General features: G+C 39.6%; 1 protein-coding gene across 1 annotated transcript in view; it reads left to right on the top strand.

The window, feature by feature from the left end:
• LOC136858704 (uncharacterized) overlaps positions 1-21,270 on the top strand; it is a 776,037-nt gene extending 754,767 nt beyond the window's left edge. The window contains exons 4-5 of the mRNA XM_068225733.1: positions 145-303; positions 21,253-21,270. Coding sequence (XP_068081834.1) covers positions 145-303; positions 21,253-21,270 — 177 coding nt within the window. The remainder of the gene's footprint in view (positions 1-144; positions 304-21,252) is intronic.
• The last annotated feature ends 381 nt before the right edge of the window (positions 21,271-21,651 follow it).

Below are 21,651 nucleotides of genomic sequence, written 5' to 3'. Positions count from 1 at the left end.
GGTAACTTATGGAAATAACCTTCTGACATGCACTTCAAGTACTGTAATAGAGCTACTACATTTCTGATGTTTGAAATTCGTAGGGAGTGCACCAAAATTCAGTCGTAAATGGTTATTACTCATGAGTGTGTATTTTGTTTTCAGAAAACGCGCTACAGTGCAGACGAGGAATTGCCACCACCACCGTCCCCGCCACAACTAAAGGAGGTGTCGTCGCTGGACGGCGTCCCACGCCCCACATCCGCCGAGCGCATCCTTGTTGACAGTGCGTCGCAGCACGTCATCCTACGCGACGGCCTCCAGGTAGGGCACGTTATATGCTGCATACCTATTTTATACTATAATGTCGGGTAGCATGTCTCCTCTCATCTGAAGGCTTCAGATTGGATTCTCGGCTGCTAGAAGAATTTTAATCCTAGAATGAGGGTCCACTCGCTAAGAAAATCTACAAATATATCACTGGATGGACAATAGTCGTCTTGATAATATGCCAAGACTCTTGCTGCCTCCGTATACTATATGAATTGCTTGTTTAAATCCATGTTAATTACTCCCCATTGATGACGTTCATGAACAGTAAGGAAACCTTACCCCATTTGTAGGTTTTACGGGGTATCCTAAATGTCCAGATTAAAATGTTTGACACGTTTAAGAATATTTTTGGAGCATTGCTTCCTTGCAATACATTGACAAATTTGTATACAATTTGTTTTACCTCGTACCGATACAAATAGGTCTTATGTCAACGATGGGATAGGAAAGGCCCAGGAGTGGGAAGGAAGCACCCGTGGCCTTAATTAAGGTGCAGCCCCAGCATTCTCCTGGTATGAAAATGCGAAACGAAGGAAAACCATCTTCAAGGCTGCCAACAATGGGGTTGGAACCCACTATCTCCGGAGGCAAGATCACAGCTGCGCACCATAACCTCATGGCCAGCTTGCCTGGTTTTGACGGATTTACATGTTACTAGAGAAGAGCCCGCCTGATGGTCATAGTATGAAATTGTGGTTAGCCGGTTGGAGTATCGTTGTTCGTAAAAAAAATATCGCCTCGGTATTTTGGCCAGCAAGGTGGGAAAGGTGGCGTTATACAACAGATAATCACTAGATTCCGTGCCAAAATCGGGGATTCATTTCAAAACTTCTCCGCAGTATTCACATGGAATGAGAAAATATGACATTGTTGATGGTGATTCGTCCATTGGATGGATAAGTTAAGCATTGAGCAGACCTCTGGGTGCTATTCCACCGGTGTAGGCTATGTGCAGGCAATGGTTTTCACCCTCTCCTTTCCTATGATCATATAACACGCCATTCATCGCATCTAAATAATTCCTACGATCATGTTGTTGTCAGGAAGGGCGTCTTGTCATAAACCTCACTACCAAGTTTCATCTCAATCTATACCCGACGCCGTTAGAGAAACAGGACTAGGTTCGATTCACACATGAAGGTTTCTTTGTATTACATTTTCGTCTTATGAAAAGTGGTGTCTCGGTGGATCAGTTGTAAAGTGTCAGCCTAATGGTTCCAGTTATCAGGCTCGATTCCGGCTGAAGTAGTCGATTTCTGAAGGATCAGAATCTTGGCACTGTCAGTCATCTTCAAGATCTCTGTTGGTGCTCTGTGTCCCCCGACAAAATCAAATAAACTCAATCATAAGGCCCATGCAATAGAATTCCGGTTTCGTTGCTAGACAGAAACACTGTCAAAACGTTGGAACTGAGGAGGAGACCGCCTAGTAGGCACTACGTCGATGAAATGGGAGATCCATTTTGAGGTCAGTACTCGACATAGTTTTGAGAGACCTAAATAGGAACGAGGCACCTGGAATTGATGGCATACACTCAGAATTATTGACTGCCTGGGGAGGTTATTCCATTTAGTAAGATGTGTGATTCAGGAGAAGTGCCATCTAATTTTAGACAGAATGTTGTTATACTTATTCCCAAGAAGTCAGGCGCTGACAAGTGTGCAAACTGCCGCACCATTAGTTTAGTAACCCACACTTGCAAAAATTTAACACGTTTTATTTAATGGAGAGTGGAAAGAGAAGGGAAAGAGAATTTACAGGCTCAAGTGGGATTCGAAAACACTTACCAAACGCAGCTGTATTAAGAGTACCGCACTTAACCTATGACACCACGGTGACTCCAGCGAGGAGGTTTCCAGAAAGCGTACTAGATGAATTACTACTTCCGCTTCACAAATGCGCACACACTATCTATCAGTATGTCATCGTTTTTAGCGTTCAATTCACACCCTACTGAAAGCTCAAAATTGGCACGTACTTTTTACATAACCGTGTGGCAGTTTGATGCATTGTGTAAATGCCTGTCTCATACGGTACATGTTTTTGCAAAGGTAATGGTGCAGTGAGTGATCAAAGGCCATTGTTGCTTGGTATACGGCAAACGAGACTAGACCATAACAACATCGACGTTAGGTGGGATGCCTAACAGCATAAAACGTCAGGCGCGGCTGAGTGACCCGGTATATCTATAGCACAATAGATAATCTGTTATATTTTCTGCTGCGTATTTGGCTTCAAACTATTTTCAACGTATCCTTATCCCAACTTTGTAAAGGTCTACCTGTCGATCTCCGGGTAGTTTTTCATAAAGAGATGCTACTTTTTTTTTTTTTTGCTAGGGGCTTTACGTCGCACCGACACAGATAGGTCTTATGGCGACGATGGGATAGGAAAGGCCTAGGAGTTGGAAGGAAGCGGCCGTGGCCTTAATTAAGGTACAGCCCCAGCATTTGCCTGGTGTGAAAATGGGAAACCACGGAAAACCATCTTCAGGGTTGCCGATAGTGGGATTCGAACCTACTGTCTCCCGGATGCAAGCTCACAGCCGCGCACCTCTACGAGCACGGCCAACTCGCCCGGTAGATGCTACTTTGAGGCACTCAAGGATGCTAACGCTAATCCCTTTTTTGCGGTTGGGGGCGCGTGGCTGTGAGCTTCTATACGGGAGATAGTGGGCTCGAATCCCACTATCGGCAGCCCTGAAAATGGTTTTCCGTGATTTCCCATTTTTGCACCAGGCAAATGCTGGGACTGCTCCTTAATTAAGGCCTCGGCCGCTTCCTTCCCACTCCTAAGCATTTCCTATGCTATCGTCGCCGTAAGACCTATCTTGTTACGATCGCCGTATTTACAACACGTATTCCCTACCTTGCATACTGCTGTTCGCCTCGATCTTGTTCTCGCCGCATCAAGCATTCCACTACTCTGCTCACCTGTGCTCTGCCAGCGCCATTCATCACGTGACTATTACGTCATCCTCGCTACACTTCGCCTTCTTCGTTCCCTGTGCGCTGTGTGAACACGTGATGTTATGCTTCTCGAACTCGCTGGCTTGTAGCCTTCTCACCTTTTCTGGAATTTTCTACTCCACTATATATTTTCTTCACCGGGTATTCCAGAATTTACCAATTGCATAGGTCTAGGAAGACATCTGAAATAATTATAAATAATTTTGTATTGTCAGTAGCGCAGTTCGTGTAGAGGTGCAGTTTTTCATATGAGCTTCTAAAATGCAACGTATTAACTCGACAGAAGAAAAATTCAGCAGGCAATAGCCCAGATGAAAATTTAAAGTCCAAATGAAGATAAATAACGGTAAATCTTGCTCACCAAATAGCTTGAAGATGTAGTCCAGATGGAATTGACATAATACAAGTAGCAGAGTATTTTGGTGCTCCACCACTCCGCGACGAAAGCCCACTCAAATGTGGAGCAGCGGAGTGGGAAATATATAGTGGAGTAGAAAATTCCAGAAAAGGTGAGAAGGCTACAAGCCAGCGAGTTCGGGAAGCATAACATCACGTGTTCACACAGCGCACAGGGAACGAAGAAGGCGAAGTGTAGCGAGGATGACGTAATAGTCACGTGATGAATGGCGCTGGCAGAGCACAGGTGAGCGGAGTAGTGGAATGCTTGATGCGGCGAGAACAAGATCGAGGCGAACAGCAGTATGCAAGGTAGGGAATACGTGTTGTAAATACGGCGATCGTAACAATCTGTGTCGGTGCGACGTAAAGCCAGTTGCAATATTTTTTGAAACACCCTCTTTAATAATGCTTAGGTTTCCTAAAAATTCTAAATAGCAGTGAACGACGCCGACAACAACAACAACAACAACAACAACAGCGACAAAGGCTTTGGAAGTAACTACGAAGTTCTTACTGCAATCCACGTGTATAGCACGACCTAGAGGTAGCCATCAGTTTGGAACCTGTCTAATTACTTCTACGGATTCTAATTGAATAGATTTGTAAAACAAATTCATCACTCTTTTTTGTACCGAAACTAAAAATGGCTATCATTTTAAAATATTTTTTTTCTTCTTCTTCTTATTCTCCTTCTTATTCTTTTTCTTCTTAATCAGGGTTGGTTTTACCCTTGGACTCAGCTAGGGATCCCATATCTACCGCACAAGGGCAGTGTCCTGCAGCGTGAGACATTGGGTCGGGGAATGAAATTGGGGAGGATGACCAGTACCTCGCCCAGGTGGCCTCACCTGCTATGCTGAACAGGGGCATTAGTGGGGGATGAGAAGATTGGAAGTGATAGACAAGGAAGAAGGAAATAAGCGGTTGTGGCCATAAGTTAGGTACCATCCCGACATTTGCCTGGAGGAGATGTGGGAAACCACAGAAAACCACTTCCGATATGGCTGACGTGGAAATCAAACCCACCTCTACTCAGTTGACCTCCCGAGGCTGAGTGGACCCTGTTCCGGCCCTCGTACCACTTTGAAAATTTCATGGCAGAGCCAGGAATCGAACTCGGGCCTCCTGGTGTAAAATAATTTTCTACAGTATCAAAACTATCGGTCACGTTATGACATTGTATACCACATGATTTGAACAGTTTTCTTTAACGATATTACTATTCTCTGCTTTAAGAATTTCGTGCACTGAATATGTTGTTCCAAAATTTACAGTCGCATTCACCAGGCAGAATAGGCTTTAGCTGAAAAGCTCTATATTCGGGAGGCGGTGGGCCATCCTGAAAATGTTTCTCCGTTGTTTTCCATTTTCCTGTACTAAGGGACATTTCCTATTTTAGGCCACAGCCGCCCCTACCTTACCTCCTCCGAAAATTACACCAATACCATATATCTCCCGGATACGGAATGAAAACTTTTACCCCGCTACATCCCCCCCCCCCAAACCACCAATCAAGAGAGATTTTAAAATTTCACTGAAATGTTTGTAAATTCATTCAGAATTTATTTATTTATTTATTTATTTATTTATTTATTTATTTATTTATTTATTTTATTTATTTATTTATTTATTTATTTATTTACATCGATCACCATAGAAAAGATAAGTTCTTAGTGGGTCCATCAGAACTTCTAAGCCTTTATCTATACTCTGTATTGCAGGAAATCTTTTAAATTATACATTCTTTTGTACGCCCACAAGATTGTTTTCAAAATCTCAGAAGACAAAATATATTCCCGCATAAACTTTTGATCAAGTCCAAGCGTGCATAGCTAAGATGATGCTTTACATTATGATTGAGCAGCCGACTTGGGCCTAGTGTAACATTATCGACAGGTGGAGCTTTCTTGTTGAGAAGACGCGACTTTAAGACGGCTGGGAAAGTAGCTGCTCTTTCAAAGTGTATTCTTTACAATTTAACTCTTTCATATTACTAACTTTCAGGGTTTACCTCTAGGCTTACTTCACCATTTTTTCCCGCGTCCTGACAGGATCCGGTAGAGGATTGTTGTTCTTATTCAGTTTGGTCGTGGACTACGTCGAGAAAGGGGTTTGTCTATGTGTATCGTAGCAGTCCATCGTTGGCTGAGTTAACCTCACGGCATTCAGTTTCAATTGCCTTAAAGTTAATGCTATACCAGTTTTCAAAAAACTCGCCAAATGTAACACTAATGTTCTGATTAATGACAGTGGTATATATGCCATGGGAGTCGATGGATATTCCTATGCTTTCAGTGTCCTGTGAATATGAAACTGCCCTTTTAGTTCCTGTCAGTAATGATGGACCTGAATACAGGAAGGTGTTCCTAAAACATTGAAAAGCAGGACTTCTTAACATATTGCAAGTAGTGACTTCCACAACAGTGAATGAAACACAAGAAAATAAACTCTTCTAAATTTGGTGTGTCGTAATAATATTTACTGACAGCCGTCGCTTGAGAAGAGAAGAGCATACATTTGGCATGAACGAAATATTTTGTCGTACTAATGAAGTTGTACTGCTGTGAGCCAAAAACATCATTAAGCTCTCGCCCATGTTTGTTATCTAGTTTAGTTGCGGTTATTGTGCGGGTGGGTGTGGGTTGGTATTGTTTTTGAGAGCTTATAAAATAACAGAGACGAAGTGGGCATCATTTGAACCAGGTACGGCACGAAATAGTGTATAATGGGTATATAGCTTACAATTATCACAGATAGGCCAATGGACATTATTTGGTGTAATTGCCGTCAATCATATATGACTAACTGTTCAAATATTGTAAACTACAGTAAATACCTTACTTGTGCAAATGATCCATTCTTCACGATTCCAACGATGGATGATTAATAGATATTCATATCCAGTCAGTTTAAGGGAAAATAAGTCTGCCGCATTACTATTATGTGCAATATTATGTGCAATGGTTAGCGTGATTTGCTGCTACTCCCGGAGGCCCGGGTTCGATTCCCGGCTCTGCCACGAAATTTGAAAAGTGGTACGAGGGCTGAAACGGGATGCCTCCGAAGGACAATTGAGTAGAGGGGGGTTCCATTCCCACCACAGCCATCTTCGAAATGCATTTCCGTGGTTTCCCACTTCTCCTGCAGGCAAATGCCAGGATGGTACCTAACTTTCACGGCCGCTACCTTCCCTTTTCCTTGTCTATCGCTTCCACTCTTCCCATCTCCCAAACAAGGCCCCTGTTCAGCATAGCAGGCGAGGCCGCCTGGGAGAGGTACTGGTCCTGCTTCCCAGTTGTAACCCCCGACCCAAAGTCCCATGTTCCAGGACACTGCCCTTGAGGCGGTAGAGGTGGGATCCTTCGCTGAGTCCGAGGGAAGAACCAACCCTGGAGGGTAAACGAATCAAGAAAGAAAGAAAGAAAGAAAGAAAGAAAGAAAGAAAGAAAGAAAGAAAGAAAGAGAATGAAAGTAATGAAGAAGAGTTAGGGATTGGAATAATTTACCGAGGGATATATTCAATACATTTCCAAATTATTTGCAATTATTTAAGAAAACACTGGGGAAATTTCCACTTGGGCGACTGCCCTAAATGCAGATCAGTGGTGATTGATTGATTGATTGATTGATTGATTGATTGATTGATTGATTGATTGATTGATTGATTGATTGATTGATTGATTGATTGATTGATTGATTGATTGATTGATTGATTGATTGATTGATTGATTGATTGATTGATTGATTGATTGATTGATTGATTGATTGATTGATTGATTGATTGATTGATTGATTGATTGATTGATTGATTGATTGATTGATTGATTGATTGATTGATTGATTGATTGATTGATTGATTGATTGATTGATTGATTGATTGATTGATTGATTGATTGATTGATTGATTGATTGATTGATTGATTGATTGATTGATTGATTGATTGATTGATTGATTTTGCTCAACCTGTTTCCGTCCATTCGTTTGAGGTGACCGTAGAATCGCACCAGTCTTTTGCGGATTTTATTTGTGATCTTTTATATTTTTGTATATCTTCCTTGTTGGATCTTATTTTAATTGGATCCCTAATACTTCTAATGATTCTGCGCTCTGTTTTCTCCAGTTCTTTGAGAAGTTCTTTCATTGGCATTTAGGGACAAGGTTTCCACTGCATACATTACTGGCTTCAGAACCGTTTCGTAGTTACGTATCTCAGTGGTTTAGGAAAGGTATTTTTTTGTTGTTGTGGATCGTGCGTTACGTTTGGAAGGCTATTTCATGTCTGCGTTTCGTTTTCTAGGTGCTTCCTTATCCAATGCATTTTTCATTATGATCTCGCCCAGGTGATTATATTTTTCTACTCGGATAGTGTCTCCATATTTAGTCAGGAATTTTGATGGGGCGTCTTTGATGTTAGATATTACTTCTGTTTTTTCAAACGATATCTGCAGGCCAGTTCGTTCGGCGATTTCCTTTAACAGTTCGGTTTGAATCCAAGAGGTTTTTTACCTGTTTATTAAAATTTTATTATTTACGTCTTTCTTTCTTTTTTTCTTTCTTTCTTTCTTTCTTTCTTTCTTTCTTTCTTTCTTTCTTTCTTTCTTTCATCTTAGTTTGTAACCAAATTTGGGTCAAGTTGAGCAAGAAGCACTCAATAAGTCTTCACCATGAGAAAGTCATAACGAGATAATGATGAGGAGGTGATATAACATGACCATGGGACCATGCTATTCACATTCTTAATGGTAACAATCTGGGAATGTAATTAGAATAAATGCCAATTAAAATAAAGGAAGGAACAGTTTCAACAATAAGCCATAAATTCAACTTTTAACGAAAATCTCCCTCCCACTCTCATTCCCCACCCCTGGGGATTTATTGATTGCAAACTGTCAAACTGGTTCCCCTTAAAATGAAAGGCCTGATAATGTAAAAGAGTCTTTCTGAAATTCCAGTTTATTATCGAAAATCCCTCACTTTGAGACCTGTATGTGAATCATCAGTCACCGAGTATTCATGCTCTCTTGCGAGTTAGGCGCTACCTGCTTGCGAACTTGCAGCTTCCTAGGTCTGTCAAACATTGAGGTATTTTTATCCGGCCGAAAGGCAGTGGCTATTACGCTTATGCGATTGCTATTATTATTATTATTATTATTATTATTATTATTATTATTATTATTATTATTTATGAAATCCATCAAGGTTCGTCTTTCTCTAGTATGAACTGTGCAATGACACACGTTATCAGACGTGTCCATGTACGAAATTAATCCAGGAATTCATGTCGAAAATGTACCAAAATTGTCAAAAAGCAACAAAAACAAAAACAGAATCAGAATTTCTGTGAGCAGTAGCACTCCTTAACAAATCGTGTGAGTTATCTTAGGGGCTCATCCTAAAAGTTATAAATAATAATTTTCATCATTAACCCTACATCAATTACAAGACCCGTGAACCACTCCGTTCTTTTCGCTTCGTTTGATCACCCACAAAATGACTTCGTCCCCTCATAGAATAACTTATTATCTATCACTCAGTTGTGTTAAAAACAATATCCATTATCAGTTTATTGGATCATCAGATCTACTTCAATTTGATGCATGGTCAATTAGTGGATAATTTATTAGGTGTCATAGTCTAGAAAGTCATAAATATCACCATAATTAACATACCATTATTAGCTTTATTCCTCTGAGGGGTTTTACTCTACTCATGTTGCTACGCGAGGAAGATAATAATGTTCATAGTTCACGTATTATGACATCAAAGGGTGATTGTTATTATGGGTAAACATTTATCAGGCTGCAGTGAGAACTGACAGTAGAGCACTTTGCTCGAAGTTGTTAAAGTGGTTTGTTTATTTGAATAATTTACTGAAAGGCATAAAATAGCAGGGAAGAAATTGGTTGGGTGAGAATATAGTGAGCCCTCCGACCTATGCCGACAACCTGCCCTTAATGGTAGTCCGTACTGAAAACTTGTGATGTCGAATCGTCTAAAATCAGGGAGTATTGTACGTCCAACACGTGTCACGTTTCTTCGCGATCGGCTATAGTGTTGACATGTTTTCGAAATACCAATAAGGGACAGGTCATGTCGACACGGCCAAAGATTTGCTCAAAAAAAACGCTGTACTATAATTACATGGTAAGCACAAACTTTATTACAATATTTTCCTGTTTCATTCTTTACATAGACAGTTTAAAACCCATATTTTTATTCACTGTCAGTCTTTTTCAATAATGCTGTACATTCCTTAATCAAGTCATAAAACTTCTGACGACTATGATCAACATTGTGTGAGACTTGAATTTCTGACTTCATCAGAATTACTGAACATCTATTGCTTTCATCATTCCATTTGTTTTTAAATATTGGAATATCTCTTTCAACATATGTATTCCAACTATGTATACTTATGATATAAGATACCGACGTAAGAACATAAGCCAAGATATTTGTAACAGCATCTAAATTTAGAGCCGGGCTTAGTGGCTCAGACGTTTGAGGCGCTGGCTTTCTGACCCCAACTTGGCGGGTTCGATCCTGGCTCAGTCCAATGGTATTTGAAGGCGCTCAAATTCATCAACCACTTGTCGGTAGATTTACTGGAACGTATAAAAACTCATATGTGACTAAATTTCGGCACGTCGGCGTCTCCAAAAACCCTACACATTTTACTATACAATTAGGATCTAAGATTAAAAGATGGTACCCCATACTCATGGTGTCGTCAAGTGGTGACATTTATATCGGATGTAGGCCTATCTAAACATTTTAAACACCGGGCGAGGTGGCCGTACGGTTAGGGGCACGCAGCTGTGACCTCGCATCCGCGAGATAGTGAGTTCGAACCCCGCTGTCGGCAGCCTTGAAGAAGGTTTACCGTGGTTTCCCCTCTTCACACCAGTCTAATGATGAGGCTGTACCTTAATTAAGGCCACGGCCACTTCCTTCCCATTCCTAGGCCTTTCCTGTCCCATCGTCGCCATAAGACCTATCTGTGTCGGTGCGACGTAAAGCAAAATAGAAAACGTTTTAAGCAAACGTCGAGGTGTGTTCTCTGATATCAAAGCAAGGAAACATGTCCATATGAACGTATGCCGTACAGTGTATTGGTACTGAGGTTTAGACACTAAACACTACATACAGACTTTGTTGTCGTCCCTCGTTCGTTTGATTCACCGACGAGGCCACATTTGTAAGAGATGACATCATAAATCGAATAATGCACGTTCACATAACCAGTTAAAAATCCCCATTGAACCCAATGTGTGGTGTGCTTTTATCCATAATCAACAGATCGACCCAAACATGCTACCCCAACGACCAGGTTCGTAACGAAAGCGATACGCTCCCCCTGCCAAAATAAAAATTGGGGCCCCCTCAAATAAAATGTAAAAATGTATGATTAATTAAGATAAATATAATTACAGCAGGTAGAATTAGTGCCGTCCGCCTCTGCGGTGTAGTGGTTAGTGTGATTAGCTGCCACCCCCGGAGGCCCGGGTTCAATTCCTGATTCTGCCTCGAAATTTGAAAAGTGGTACGAGGGCTGGAACGGGGTCCACTCAGCCTCGGGAGGTCAACTGAGTAGAGGTGTTTTTGATTCCCACTTCAGTGGAAGTGGTTTTCCGTGGTTTTCTACTTCTCCTCCAGGCAAATGCCGGGATGGTACCTAACATAAGGCCTCGGCCGCTCCCTTCCCTCTTCCTTGTCTATCCCTTCCAACCTTCCCATCCCCCACCAAGGCCTGTGTTCAGCATAGCAGGTGAGGCCACCTGGGTGAGGTACTGTTCATCCTCCGCAGTTGTATCCCGACCCAATGTCCCACGCTACATGACACTGCCCTTGAGGCGGTAGAGGTGGGATCCCGCACTAGGTCCGAGGGAGAAACCAACCCTGGAGGGTAAGCAGATTAAGAAAGAAAGAAAGAAAAAGAAAGAAAGAAAGAAAGAAAGAAAGAAAGAAAGAAAGAAAGAAAGAAAGAAAGAAAGAAAAATTAGTGCTATATATTGTCAACTTATATAAAGGAAGGGATTATTCGTTAGTGTAATATTATCGAAAATATTGTTTAATATATTTTATTTGACTGCACCAATGGTTTTACGACTAACCTGCTGAACTGCCAACCATGCACCACTTAGATGCTCATAGTTAATTATAATTGATTCCATTTTTCTGTAACTACAGGACTATATTCTACAACCGAGGCTGAGATCTCGGTTATAATAATTTATTTTATTACAGCACAGAAAAATACACGAACTAAATTAAATCAAAAACTTTTCAAACAAAGTTCGAAATACTCGTATATCAAACCGCCCAACTGATAATTCTAGTGTAATATTAACTTCGGGCAGAGAGCTCATTCCAAACTGATTTGACTTTTTATTGGTATTAGGCCCTATACAGTGTTGTCGAAGAAGTGTGTGTCAAAAATTTAAATGTTCAACAAAATTTGTTCATAATACGATCCCAGATGCACTACACATCAGGAAAGTATTATTTTCTAACCTACTATATTTCGGTATAAATTTTCATTTTTATAATTATTTTACAAAAATAATAGAAGCTTGCCGCGCTGTTGCGAGAGATGGCGAGGGGAGGGATTGTTTACGGTGGTGCTGTGTTACACTCAACACAATAAACTGCTGCTAGATGTACACAAGTGGCAATTCCTCTACGTACAAATTGCATTTAAAATATTAAAACGGGGCGAGTTGGCCCTGAGGTAAGGGGCACGTGGCTGTGAGCTTGCATGTGGGAGATAGTGGGTTCTAATCCCACTGTCGGCAGCCCTAAAGATGGTTTTCCGTGGTTTCCCATTTTCACACCAAGCAAATGCTGGGGCTATGCCACGGCCGCTTCCTTCCAACTCCTAGGCATTTCCTATCCCATCGTCGCCATAGGACCTATCTGTGTCGGTGCGAGGAAAAGCCACTAGCCAAAGAAACATTAAAATCGACTGATTCTACAAAAACCGCATGATCGTTTTCGCGCAGAGACTTTAGGCTAGATATATTTTATTATTCTTTTTTTGTGCGAGGAGTCTGTGGGGGCTTTTACAGGCCCGCGCCCGCCTTTATTGCAGGCTATGCAGGGCCTGACGTTACGCCCCTGCAAACGAATGAAGTGACCAGCATATCTGGTCAGCCTATATTACTGCAGTACGCACGCCTAGTAGTTGCCACACTAAACGGTTCATGGACGATGGAGCTCCAGCGCGCTCAGTTTGCATGTACGCCGGTTCCTGGACACCATCTTCCCACGACGGTGGATCGGGCGACCACGTCCAGTGCATTGGCCTACCCAATTTCCTGGCCGTAGTGCATTGGACTGTTATCAGTGGGAACATATGAAAGATCCCACCACACCTCACCATATTTCATTTTTTTGTTGGGACAACTTTTCCTATTCCTTGACGAAGCTGAGTGCACCTCATTCATAAATCCCGAACCACTCTTTTGTGACAGACCTGGGAATCGAACATTAGGCCCCCTAATGAACATCCTGTAGTTCTAATAGTAAATAAACAAGGCTGCTAATTACATTCGGAGCGTAATTAGCTCAGTAGCTTAGCTGCCGAATTTCCGCCAGGACAGCCGAGGTTTGCATCCTGGTCGATTCTGGATTGGAAATTTCACCCAAAATATCATGTGGCATCAGATACGGTATTCGGCCTCAAACCCCCTGCCAAAATCAAAATGATCCTGGGTGTCTCTGATGACCCTAGAAATACCTAGAATGAGCTGAAAAAAATTCCTTAATTACACTCAATTTATTGTAATTGATTATTGAAGTTGAAAAGAATATCTGATTCGTATTTCTTCTGTCTACAATGTAGGTGCTCACTAAGGGAGGATTTTTGGATATTCCGTCTCTAAGGGGGTGAAAAGAGGGGTGAAGAAAGTTGATCACGATATAGTTCCAAATAAATTAGCTTATTATGGACACTCTCACAGCTTAATCAAATTATTTGCATCATATCTCTTTGACAGACAACAATTTGTGCCTTATAAAGTATTTGACTCTGCGTATTAAAATACTCAATCTGGTGTCCCACAGGATTAAAATCTTGGACCATTAATATTCTTACCAGTTACTAATGATCTTCCTAAATGCATACGGTATTCAAACATATTGCTATTCGCAGACAATGTAAAAATTTTCAAAACCATTCGGTCACAGAAGGACTGTAGATTTCTTCAGAAAGATCTCAATAGCATATCACATTCGAGCGTTATTAAGAAGTTAGAATTTAACATTAACAAGTGTCATGTAAAGGTATTTTCCAGGAATTAAAATTAAATTAGCCACTCGTATAATATTTTGAACACTAATCTGTCATCAGTGAATTATCTCAAAGATCTTGGTGTGCATTTTGAAGCTAAATTAACGTTCTCTCTACACAAACGAAGTTGTTGCAGATACTTACAGAGTGTTAGGATTTATTAAGAGATTCACACGTGACTTCACAAATCCCGAGGCAATAAAGCTACTATGCAACTCATTTGTAAGAAGTTGGCTAGAATACTGGATGCACCGCTCATTTGGAATCCCAACTTTAAACTGTATGGAAACAAAGTTGAAATGGTGCAAAACAAATTTCTTAGATAACTTAACGTACAAAATAACTAAAAATTACCATAAATGTAATTCTTACGACGGCTTAATGAAACAGCTTGGCTGCTTCTTCTTTTTCTACCGCTTTTCCCACACCTGTGGGGTCGCGGATGCGAACTGTGGGGTTGGCCCTGTTTTACGGTCGGATGCCCTTCCTGACGCCAACACTATATGGAGGGATGTAATCACTATTGCGTGTTTCTATGGTGGTTGGTAGTGTAGTGTGTTGTCTGAATATGAGGAGGAAAATGTTGGAACAAACACAAACACCCAGTCCCCGAGCCAGAAGAATTAATCAGAGGAAATTAAAATCCCCGACCCGGCCATTAATCGAACCCAGGACCCTCTGAACCGAAGGCCTCAACGCTGACCATTCAGCCAATTAGTCGGACAATGAAACAACTTGGCTATATAAAAAAAAATAAGTTCCCAGAAGGAAACCATAGTTTGATTTCATCGATTGCGTACTGTTAAAAATATTTAAGCTCATTATAAAAAATGAGCTAAATGTTTTTTACTTGGCTATATGTCCTTAGCAAAAAGGCGATTAATTGCAATTCTTCTATTAGTCTACAAATTATATAACAATCTATTGGTAGCCCTAACTTGCTGTCTCTGATCAACTTGTTTGTCTTTAATCCATCTACACGCCCAGAACATATTACCTTCTACTGCTCCAGATCAAGAACCCAACAACATAGTAATTCACCAGTGTAAAACTTAATGAAAATATTTAATAAATATAACAATGAGTACAGACTAGATATGTTTGCAACTACATAAAATTCCATAGTAAACAAATAACTTAATTGTTTCCTGACTCTTGTTGTTAAGTTAAGCTCACAACTTTAGTTCACTTTCCAGTTTCTAGTAATACCACCTACCTCATCATCAGTATCATCTTCGATAACATCACTACCATCATGTACAATTACAGTACTAATACACGTTTAAAGCCGTTAGTTATCATCATCAGTGTTCTGCCATACGGCAGGTCTTCACATGGCAGCTCTCCACGCAATCCTGTCTCTTGCCACCCTCTTTGTTTCCTCATACTTGTATTCTATCCTGATACTGTTGCACCCGCTCTTGCAACGGTCTGTGCAAGATTATCCCGGTAGCTCATTAATTCTTCTCAGGGTATCCTTTTTCCGCCCATAAAATCTGAGATTTTATATGTAATTATTTAACGTGGTTTCGAAGAGAAATTGGCCGCAGGGGTACTCGTGATGGGAGTATCAATATCCACGAGAATGACGACCGATATCTAGAAATCATCTCGCATTTCGTTTGTAAGAACTTCTCGATTGCTTACATCTAGAAAACTTAACAACTAACTTAACTCTAAACGTTACCAGAACAGAAATCATAACTCAGTCACATACTAAAGAAAATATATAAGATTATTTATTGACAAAAATTAATGTTCGAGATATAGTGAAATCTGGGTAGTATTAATTCCGTGTTATCTCATCATTTGAAAATAAGTTAGAGTCAGCGCTGGCTCATTTAAGATAAAATAGTGGAACTTAAAAAAAAATGCTAACATTCTCTCATTTATAAGTTCAAATTCCAATAAATACACATGTGAACCTTCGTAGCCATGTTCCGAAAGTATTACATTTTTTTAAATAATATTTGCGATCATTGAGCATTCAAGGAATCAAATAAAATTTTCATATTGTAAATACTGCTCTGTTAATTATTAAAGTTATCCTCACAACATATGAGACATGTTTCCCAAGTATACACTTTCGCGTGTATTAAATTGTGGCAGTGTTCACCGTCCTTCAATTCTTAAGTTAAAGTCTTTCATAGGTTTGAACTCCGAGTGTTAGGTAATATCTTTCTAGTGTGAACAAGTAACGACTTACGAGCTAAAGCAATACCACCCTCGTGCCTACGATATCTGGCTCCTAACTAACCATTGTAATATTCTTCATTTTTATATATTGAGTTAAAATCATATTTATCTGAGTAGAAATAAAAAAATCTAACTAACTCTTCGAATAGTTTCTAATCTACACACTCATCTATTGTGGCTCAATGTACTCTTATGATCTGCACTGTCTCAATATTTCATTTATATACGTGCTACTGAACGTGTATGGATAGTATAGAATGCAGGTATTTCATATCAACCTGTAAGATCACCGCTCCACGAAATACTAGATATATAATCAATCATGAGTCTATTGCATCATATATATGAACACTCTCTCTTACGCAGTACCTGTTATTCACCCAAGTCAAACACAATATCACTGTCACGATACACAATTCTACATAATTCATGTTTACCTTACCTTGAAATGGTCATCTGCGCGGAATTCTCTTCTTGACGTATGTTTTCAAACATGGCATAGAAACTCACCTTATATTACTAATAAATAATTAACACGTCAAATTGCAATTCTTACACTTCCCGTGGAACATAACTAAATCTCTTCACTTAAACCATTCATCAATATATAATCACATTTCAATACACTACCGTCGATACTTTAACATCCTATCGGCTTCCATTTAGCCGCATGCATATAGCCATAACTCTGAAACCATATGCTAAATATTCAAGAATTGCTTAGCAAAATACGCAGTCAATAACCTCTATTTTTAATAACAGTAATATGAATTCATATGCCCTCTTTCTCTGACGAAAGGAATACTTAATTTGTCAATGATCATCGTATTGCGCAGGTAATTCGTGACGTAAACTATACTCAGGTAAAACGAGATTAATCGAACCTTTACTAGTAACTTAGACTCATTGATTCTAGCTCTACTCAAGTAACATACCTTTCTCTTATCGGATATTATTTCCACTGTCGATGTGCTAGTGCAGTATCCAGTATATGTCATATTGTCATTCTAATTCATCACTTCCATCTAATTTTAAAATCTTAAGTATTTCACACATTACTTATATTACACACGCGTTCTTAATTACCTCATAAATCACCAAACTCTCAGCACATGCCAAAATAGATTGAGGGTGCAGATTGCAAGAAACTACTCTACTATAGAAAAGTATGGACTTAGCTCGTCAGTTGCTACATCTGGTCTGGTGGTTGCTCCGTCCTTCACTTGCTGCTAGACCCTCAGATTGGAACTGGATCTCTGTCTGAACTGGACATTCGCGGTCATCTGCTGGTTACATAGCTCGTCAGACCACTTCGTATCATGCGGTCTTTCGGCTGGCCGATGCTCATCCAACGTCATCATCTCCACTGGTTGGTCTGTCCAATAATCTCCGCCTGGTCATCTGATTCGATGGTGCATATCCCCAGTTCGGTCCATCTTGATGAATTAGCAGACAGTCATCATCATGTATCTGTTGACAATGAAAAGAATTCCCTGTGCGCAGTAATTAGTCATGATATTCTGCATTTTCTGTTATTTAAAATAATCGTTAAAGTTTTTCCTTCTGTAAAAAGTTTTCTCGGTAAATAATTATTTTTTTTTACTGCTACGGTAGTTATACTCTTCTCGTGTGTAGTTATTAAATATTTCACAATGGTCAATTCCAATTCTTCGATCGTTACGTTGCTACTTGATTTTCCAAATCCGTCGTATATCACCAAAATTTATATATTTATATTTCTTTCTCGGCTCATCTACTGGCAAACAGCGATGAATACTTTAATTATATGCTGTCGCGAATATATATAATTAATATTCTTCTTCAGTAGGCAAATCTATTCTTGAATATGTAGATCTGCTCGCATCTGCGTCTTGTCTACATGAAAGTAATTTTTTAGAGTCTCGTTAAACAATTCACCCGCTGCTATATTTTTTTTAAACAATTCAAATAAGCCTCTACTGTTCTCCAGTGTCTTCGAAACCTATCCTTTCCGTGACGTACATAGCCTCCTATACGTTGCATTGATACGAAGTTCATTGCCTTAGTAGATCGCATGGGCCATACCTTCCTACGCCGCCATTTTGTTGTTGGTCTACGAGATGCGAACGGGCACATTTAATCCCCCTGGCATGAAGAAAATATATTGGTCACGATATATTTTCTCATTGTTAACTTGAATCTCAAATGTGACTTTGCATCTCGTATATTCTCTGCCATTGCGATATTATCTATTCGATTATCGAATATCAGCAGATTGATATCGATTACGTCCTAGTTGCATTAATTTGTTTACATGTCCCGTAACCATGTATTTGGCAACTGCTTTTTCTTCATTCTAGTGGTCGTAATAAAGATATTTATTCCTTCCTCTTTGCGTATTTCACAATGGTAGGTCATTTAATGGCTTTAGACTTTCTTATCTCTAAAGTTCTTATTACATTTGCTGATTTTCTTGGAAGTACAACTTGATATTGCATGCATTATGTACGTTACGATATTTGCCATTTAAACTTGCTATTTCGTACGCATTATTCCCAAGTACGCGTTCGATTCTATAGGGACCATTGTATAACGGCAGAAATTTAGCACATATTTTTGCTGGTGCATTTGATATTGGTGCAGTCTTAACCAGAACTAGATCTCCTTGTTTGAAATGTGGATGGAACTTCTTATTCCGTAGTCTTCTTAACCGTTTTTGAGACTGATCCTTGAGTCTCTGTTGGATCTTTAGCTTTATTTCTTGAGGATCTGGCTTTTTCTCTAGCTGCATAGTGAAAATGCTGTCCCATGTTCTCTGTGGGTGAACATTTTTCTGGGCTACGCTAGGAATTTGGGCTATTGATTGATTAACCGTGTTGTTTAAACTTTCAGCTATGATATCTAGCATATCTATCCATTTCCAATGTTGTTGACTACAATATATTCTCCCGAATTTAGCGATCTCCTTCATATATCTCTCTACGGGATTAGCTGCTGGATGACGAACTGAGCATAACGTATGCTTGATGCCCTCATTTCTTATTCGTTCGCGGAACATAACTGAAGTAAATTGTGTTCCTCTATCAGTAAGGATCCTCTCAGGTTTTCCCATTTCAGGAAATGTCTTATTAATGAGGCCGTGTAAAACTTGTTTAGTATTGGCTCTCTGTATGGCTTGCAATGAAATATATTTAGAGAATATGTCGATAACCACTAGTATATATTTCTTTCCCTTCCTAGCAGTGGGCAACTTTCCAAAAATATCTATTGCATAAATTTCCTGAGCTCTAGATGGTATAATTGGGATCGGTTTATGTCCGCATGTGTAATTGTTATGCTTTACTCTCTGACACACATCGGATGTTTTTGCTATGTTTCTTACTGATCTTCGTAATCCATTCCACGTGAATTTCTCCATTATCGTCCCTATAACCTTGTCTATACCAGCATGTCCTGTCATCTTATGAGTATGCCAGATTAATTCTCTTTGTAGCTCTTCCGGTATTACAATTCTTTTGCTGTTACTGATCTTGTCCACTACTTTCAATAGTATTCCGTCTACGATTTCATATTTCTTTGTGAGTTCTGGCGTTGATTCCCTGTTAACCAAATTATCGATGATGATCTTTAATTTCTGGTCAGATTCTTGAAATTCTCTCAGATTCTCTAACTTTCTTAGTAGTTGTTCGTCTTGAGTATCCAGTTCGATTGCTAGCACATGTTCTTCACCTTCATGTGGGTTTCTACTTAACGCATCAGCTAAGATGTTTTCCTTTCCACTGCAATGTTCAATCTTTAGGTCAAACTGTTGCGTGAATAACATCCATCGTGTTATCCTTTCGCTGATCATGACGGCTTTTAACCCAAAAGTCAACGCCTTGTGGTCTGTCCGTATTGTTACTGGATAACCATAAATTATACGTCTCCAATGTTGTAATGCGTGCACTATTGCGAGTAGTTCAAGCTCAGTAGTAGTATAATGTTGCTTATGTTTTCTAAGTTTCCTACTGGTAAATGCAAAATAAGTTCGTCTTTTGGTTTCATTATGTTCTTGATATAGGCATGCTCCTACACCAACGTGTGATGCATCAGCTTGAATTATGAATGTTGATAATCAGGATATCCCAGTTTGATACTTTTCTTCATCAGCTCTTTCATGTTGATGAATGCCTCTTCTGCCTCATCATTCCACTTCCATTTACTGTTGACCTTTAGCAAGTTCTGTAACGGTGCAGCCGTATCTGTGTAACCTTCACAATGGTCTGAGAAGAATCCAGTCAACCCAAGAAATTGCCTTATATGCTTTACTTTAGTCGGCCTTGGGAAATCGCATATTGCCTTTATTTTTACGGGATTTGGTCTTATCCCTTCTCTATCGATCACGTGACCTACAAAAAGTACTTGGCTTTGGCAAAATTTAGATTTTGATAAATTTATTTTGAAGCCAGTTCTCTGTAAATTACTTAATAGCTTTTCCAATTTGACACAGTGTTCTTCGAAGGTAGTGCTCGCAAAGACTAGATCATCAACATAACAATTTACAAAGTCCTTTACTTCACTCGTTAGGCTTCTGTCTAGTGCCCTTATCAATACTGCCGAACTGACCTTTAATCCGAAAGGCAACCGACAATAGGCATATGTTTGGTTATTAAACATAAAACCTGTTAATAACCGTGACTTTTCTTCAAGTACAATATGGTGAAATGAAGCTGTGCAGTCCATACTCGTAAAATATTTCTGACCTCGAAATCTCTTCACAATGTCCTTAATTTTAGGGGCCTGACTATACTCTGGAATCAGTCTGGAATTTAGGACTCGCGCATCGAGGCACAAACGCAGTTTTCCGTTGTTTTTCTTTACAATTACTATAGGGTTCAGAAATGGTGTGGTAGTCTTCACGATCAATCCATCAACTAACATTTCCTCGATGATTTGTTTAACTTCAGTGAAATACTTCTCTGGCACATCATATATTTTTCCCTTGTATGGCGTCCAGTCAGTAACTATCAGTTTGTACTTGTAGTTAGGAATCTGCCCAGGTTTATCACTAAAAACTTCAATATATTTGTTTATGATGTTGTACAATATTCGTTTTTCTTCTGCAGATACCGCAGCTTGAGTAATAGCTTCCCAAATTTCAGATTTTTCATAGCTCTCCTCTTCGATTGCAACTATCTCTTCAATTCTCATGACCAATTCCGGCTCTAATTCTGTGTTAAGATCTTTTTCTTCTAGTTCTTGGCTCTCTCCGTCCAATAGATCCACTTCTTTTCCCTCGATCTTCAACAATTCGTTCTCTTCAAGTGTGCTACTAATTTGAACTCTTTCTACAGTTCTATTTCCATCATTTTCTACCACTGGAAATCGAATTTCACCCTTATCCATATCAATTGTCATCCTAGAACTTATCATGAAGTCTATTCCAAAAATGACGTTGTATTTTATTTTCTTCATAACCATGAATGGATGCTCAAATTCATATTTTCCGATCTTTATACTTAAGT

The sequence above is a fragment of the Anabrus simplex genome, chromosome 1 (genome assembly GCF_040414725.1).
Source record: "Anabrus simplex isolate iqAnaSimp1 chromosome 1, ASM4041472v1, whole genome shotgun sequence".
In the NCBI taxonomy this organism is placed as follows: Eukaryota; Metazoa; Arthropoda; class Insecta; order Orthoptera; family Tettigoniidae; genus Anabrus; species Anabrus simplex.
Note: the sequence above shows the minus strand (reverse complement) of the source record. Positions and strands in the feature narration are given on the sequence as shown.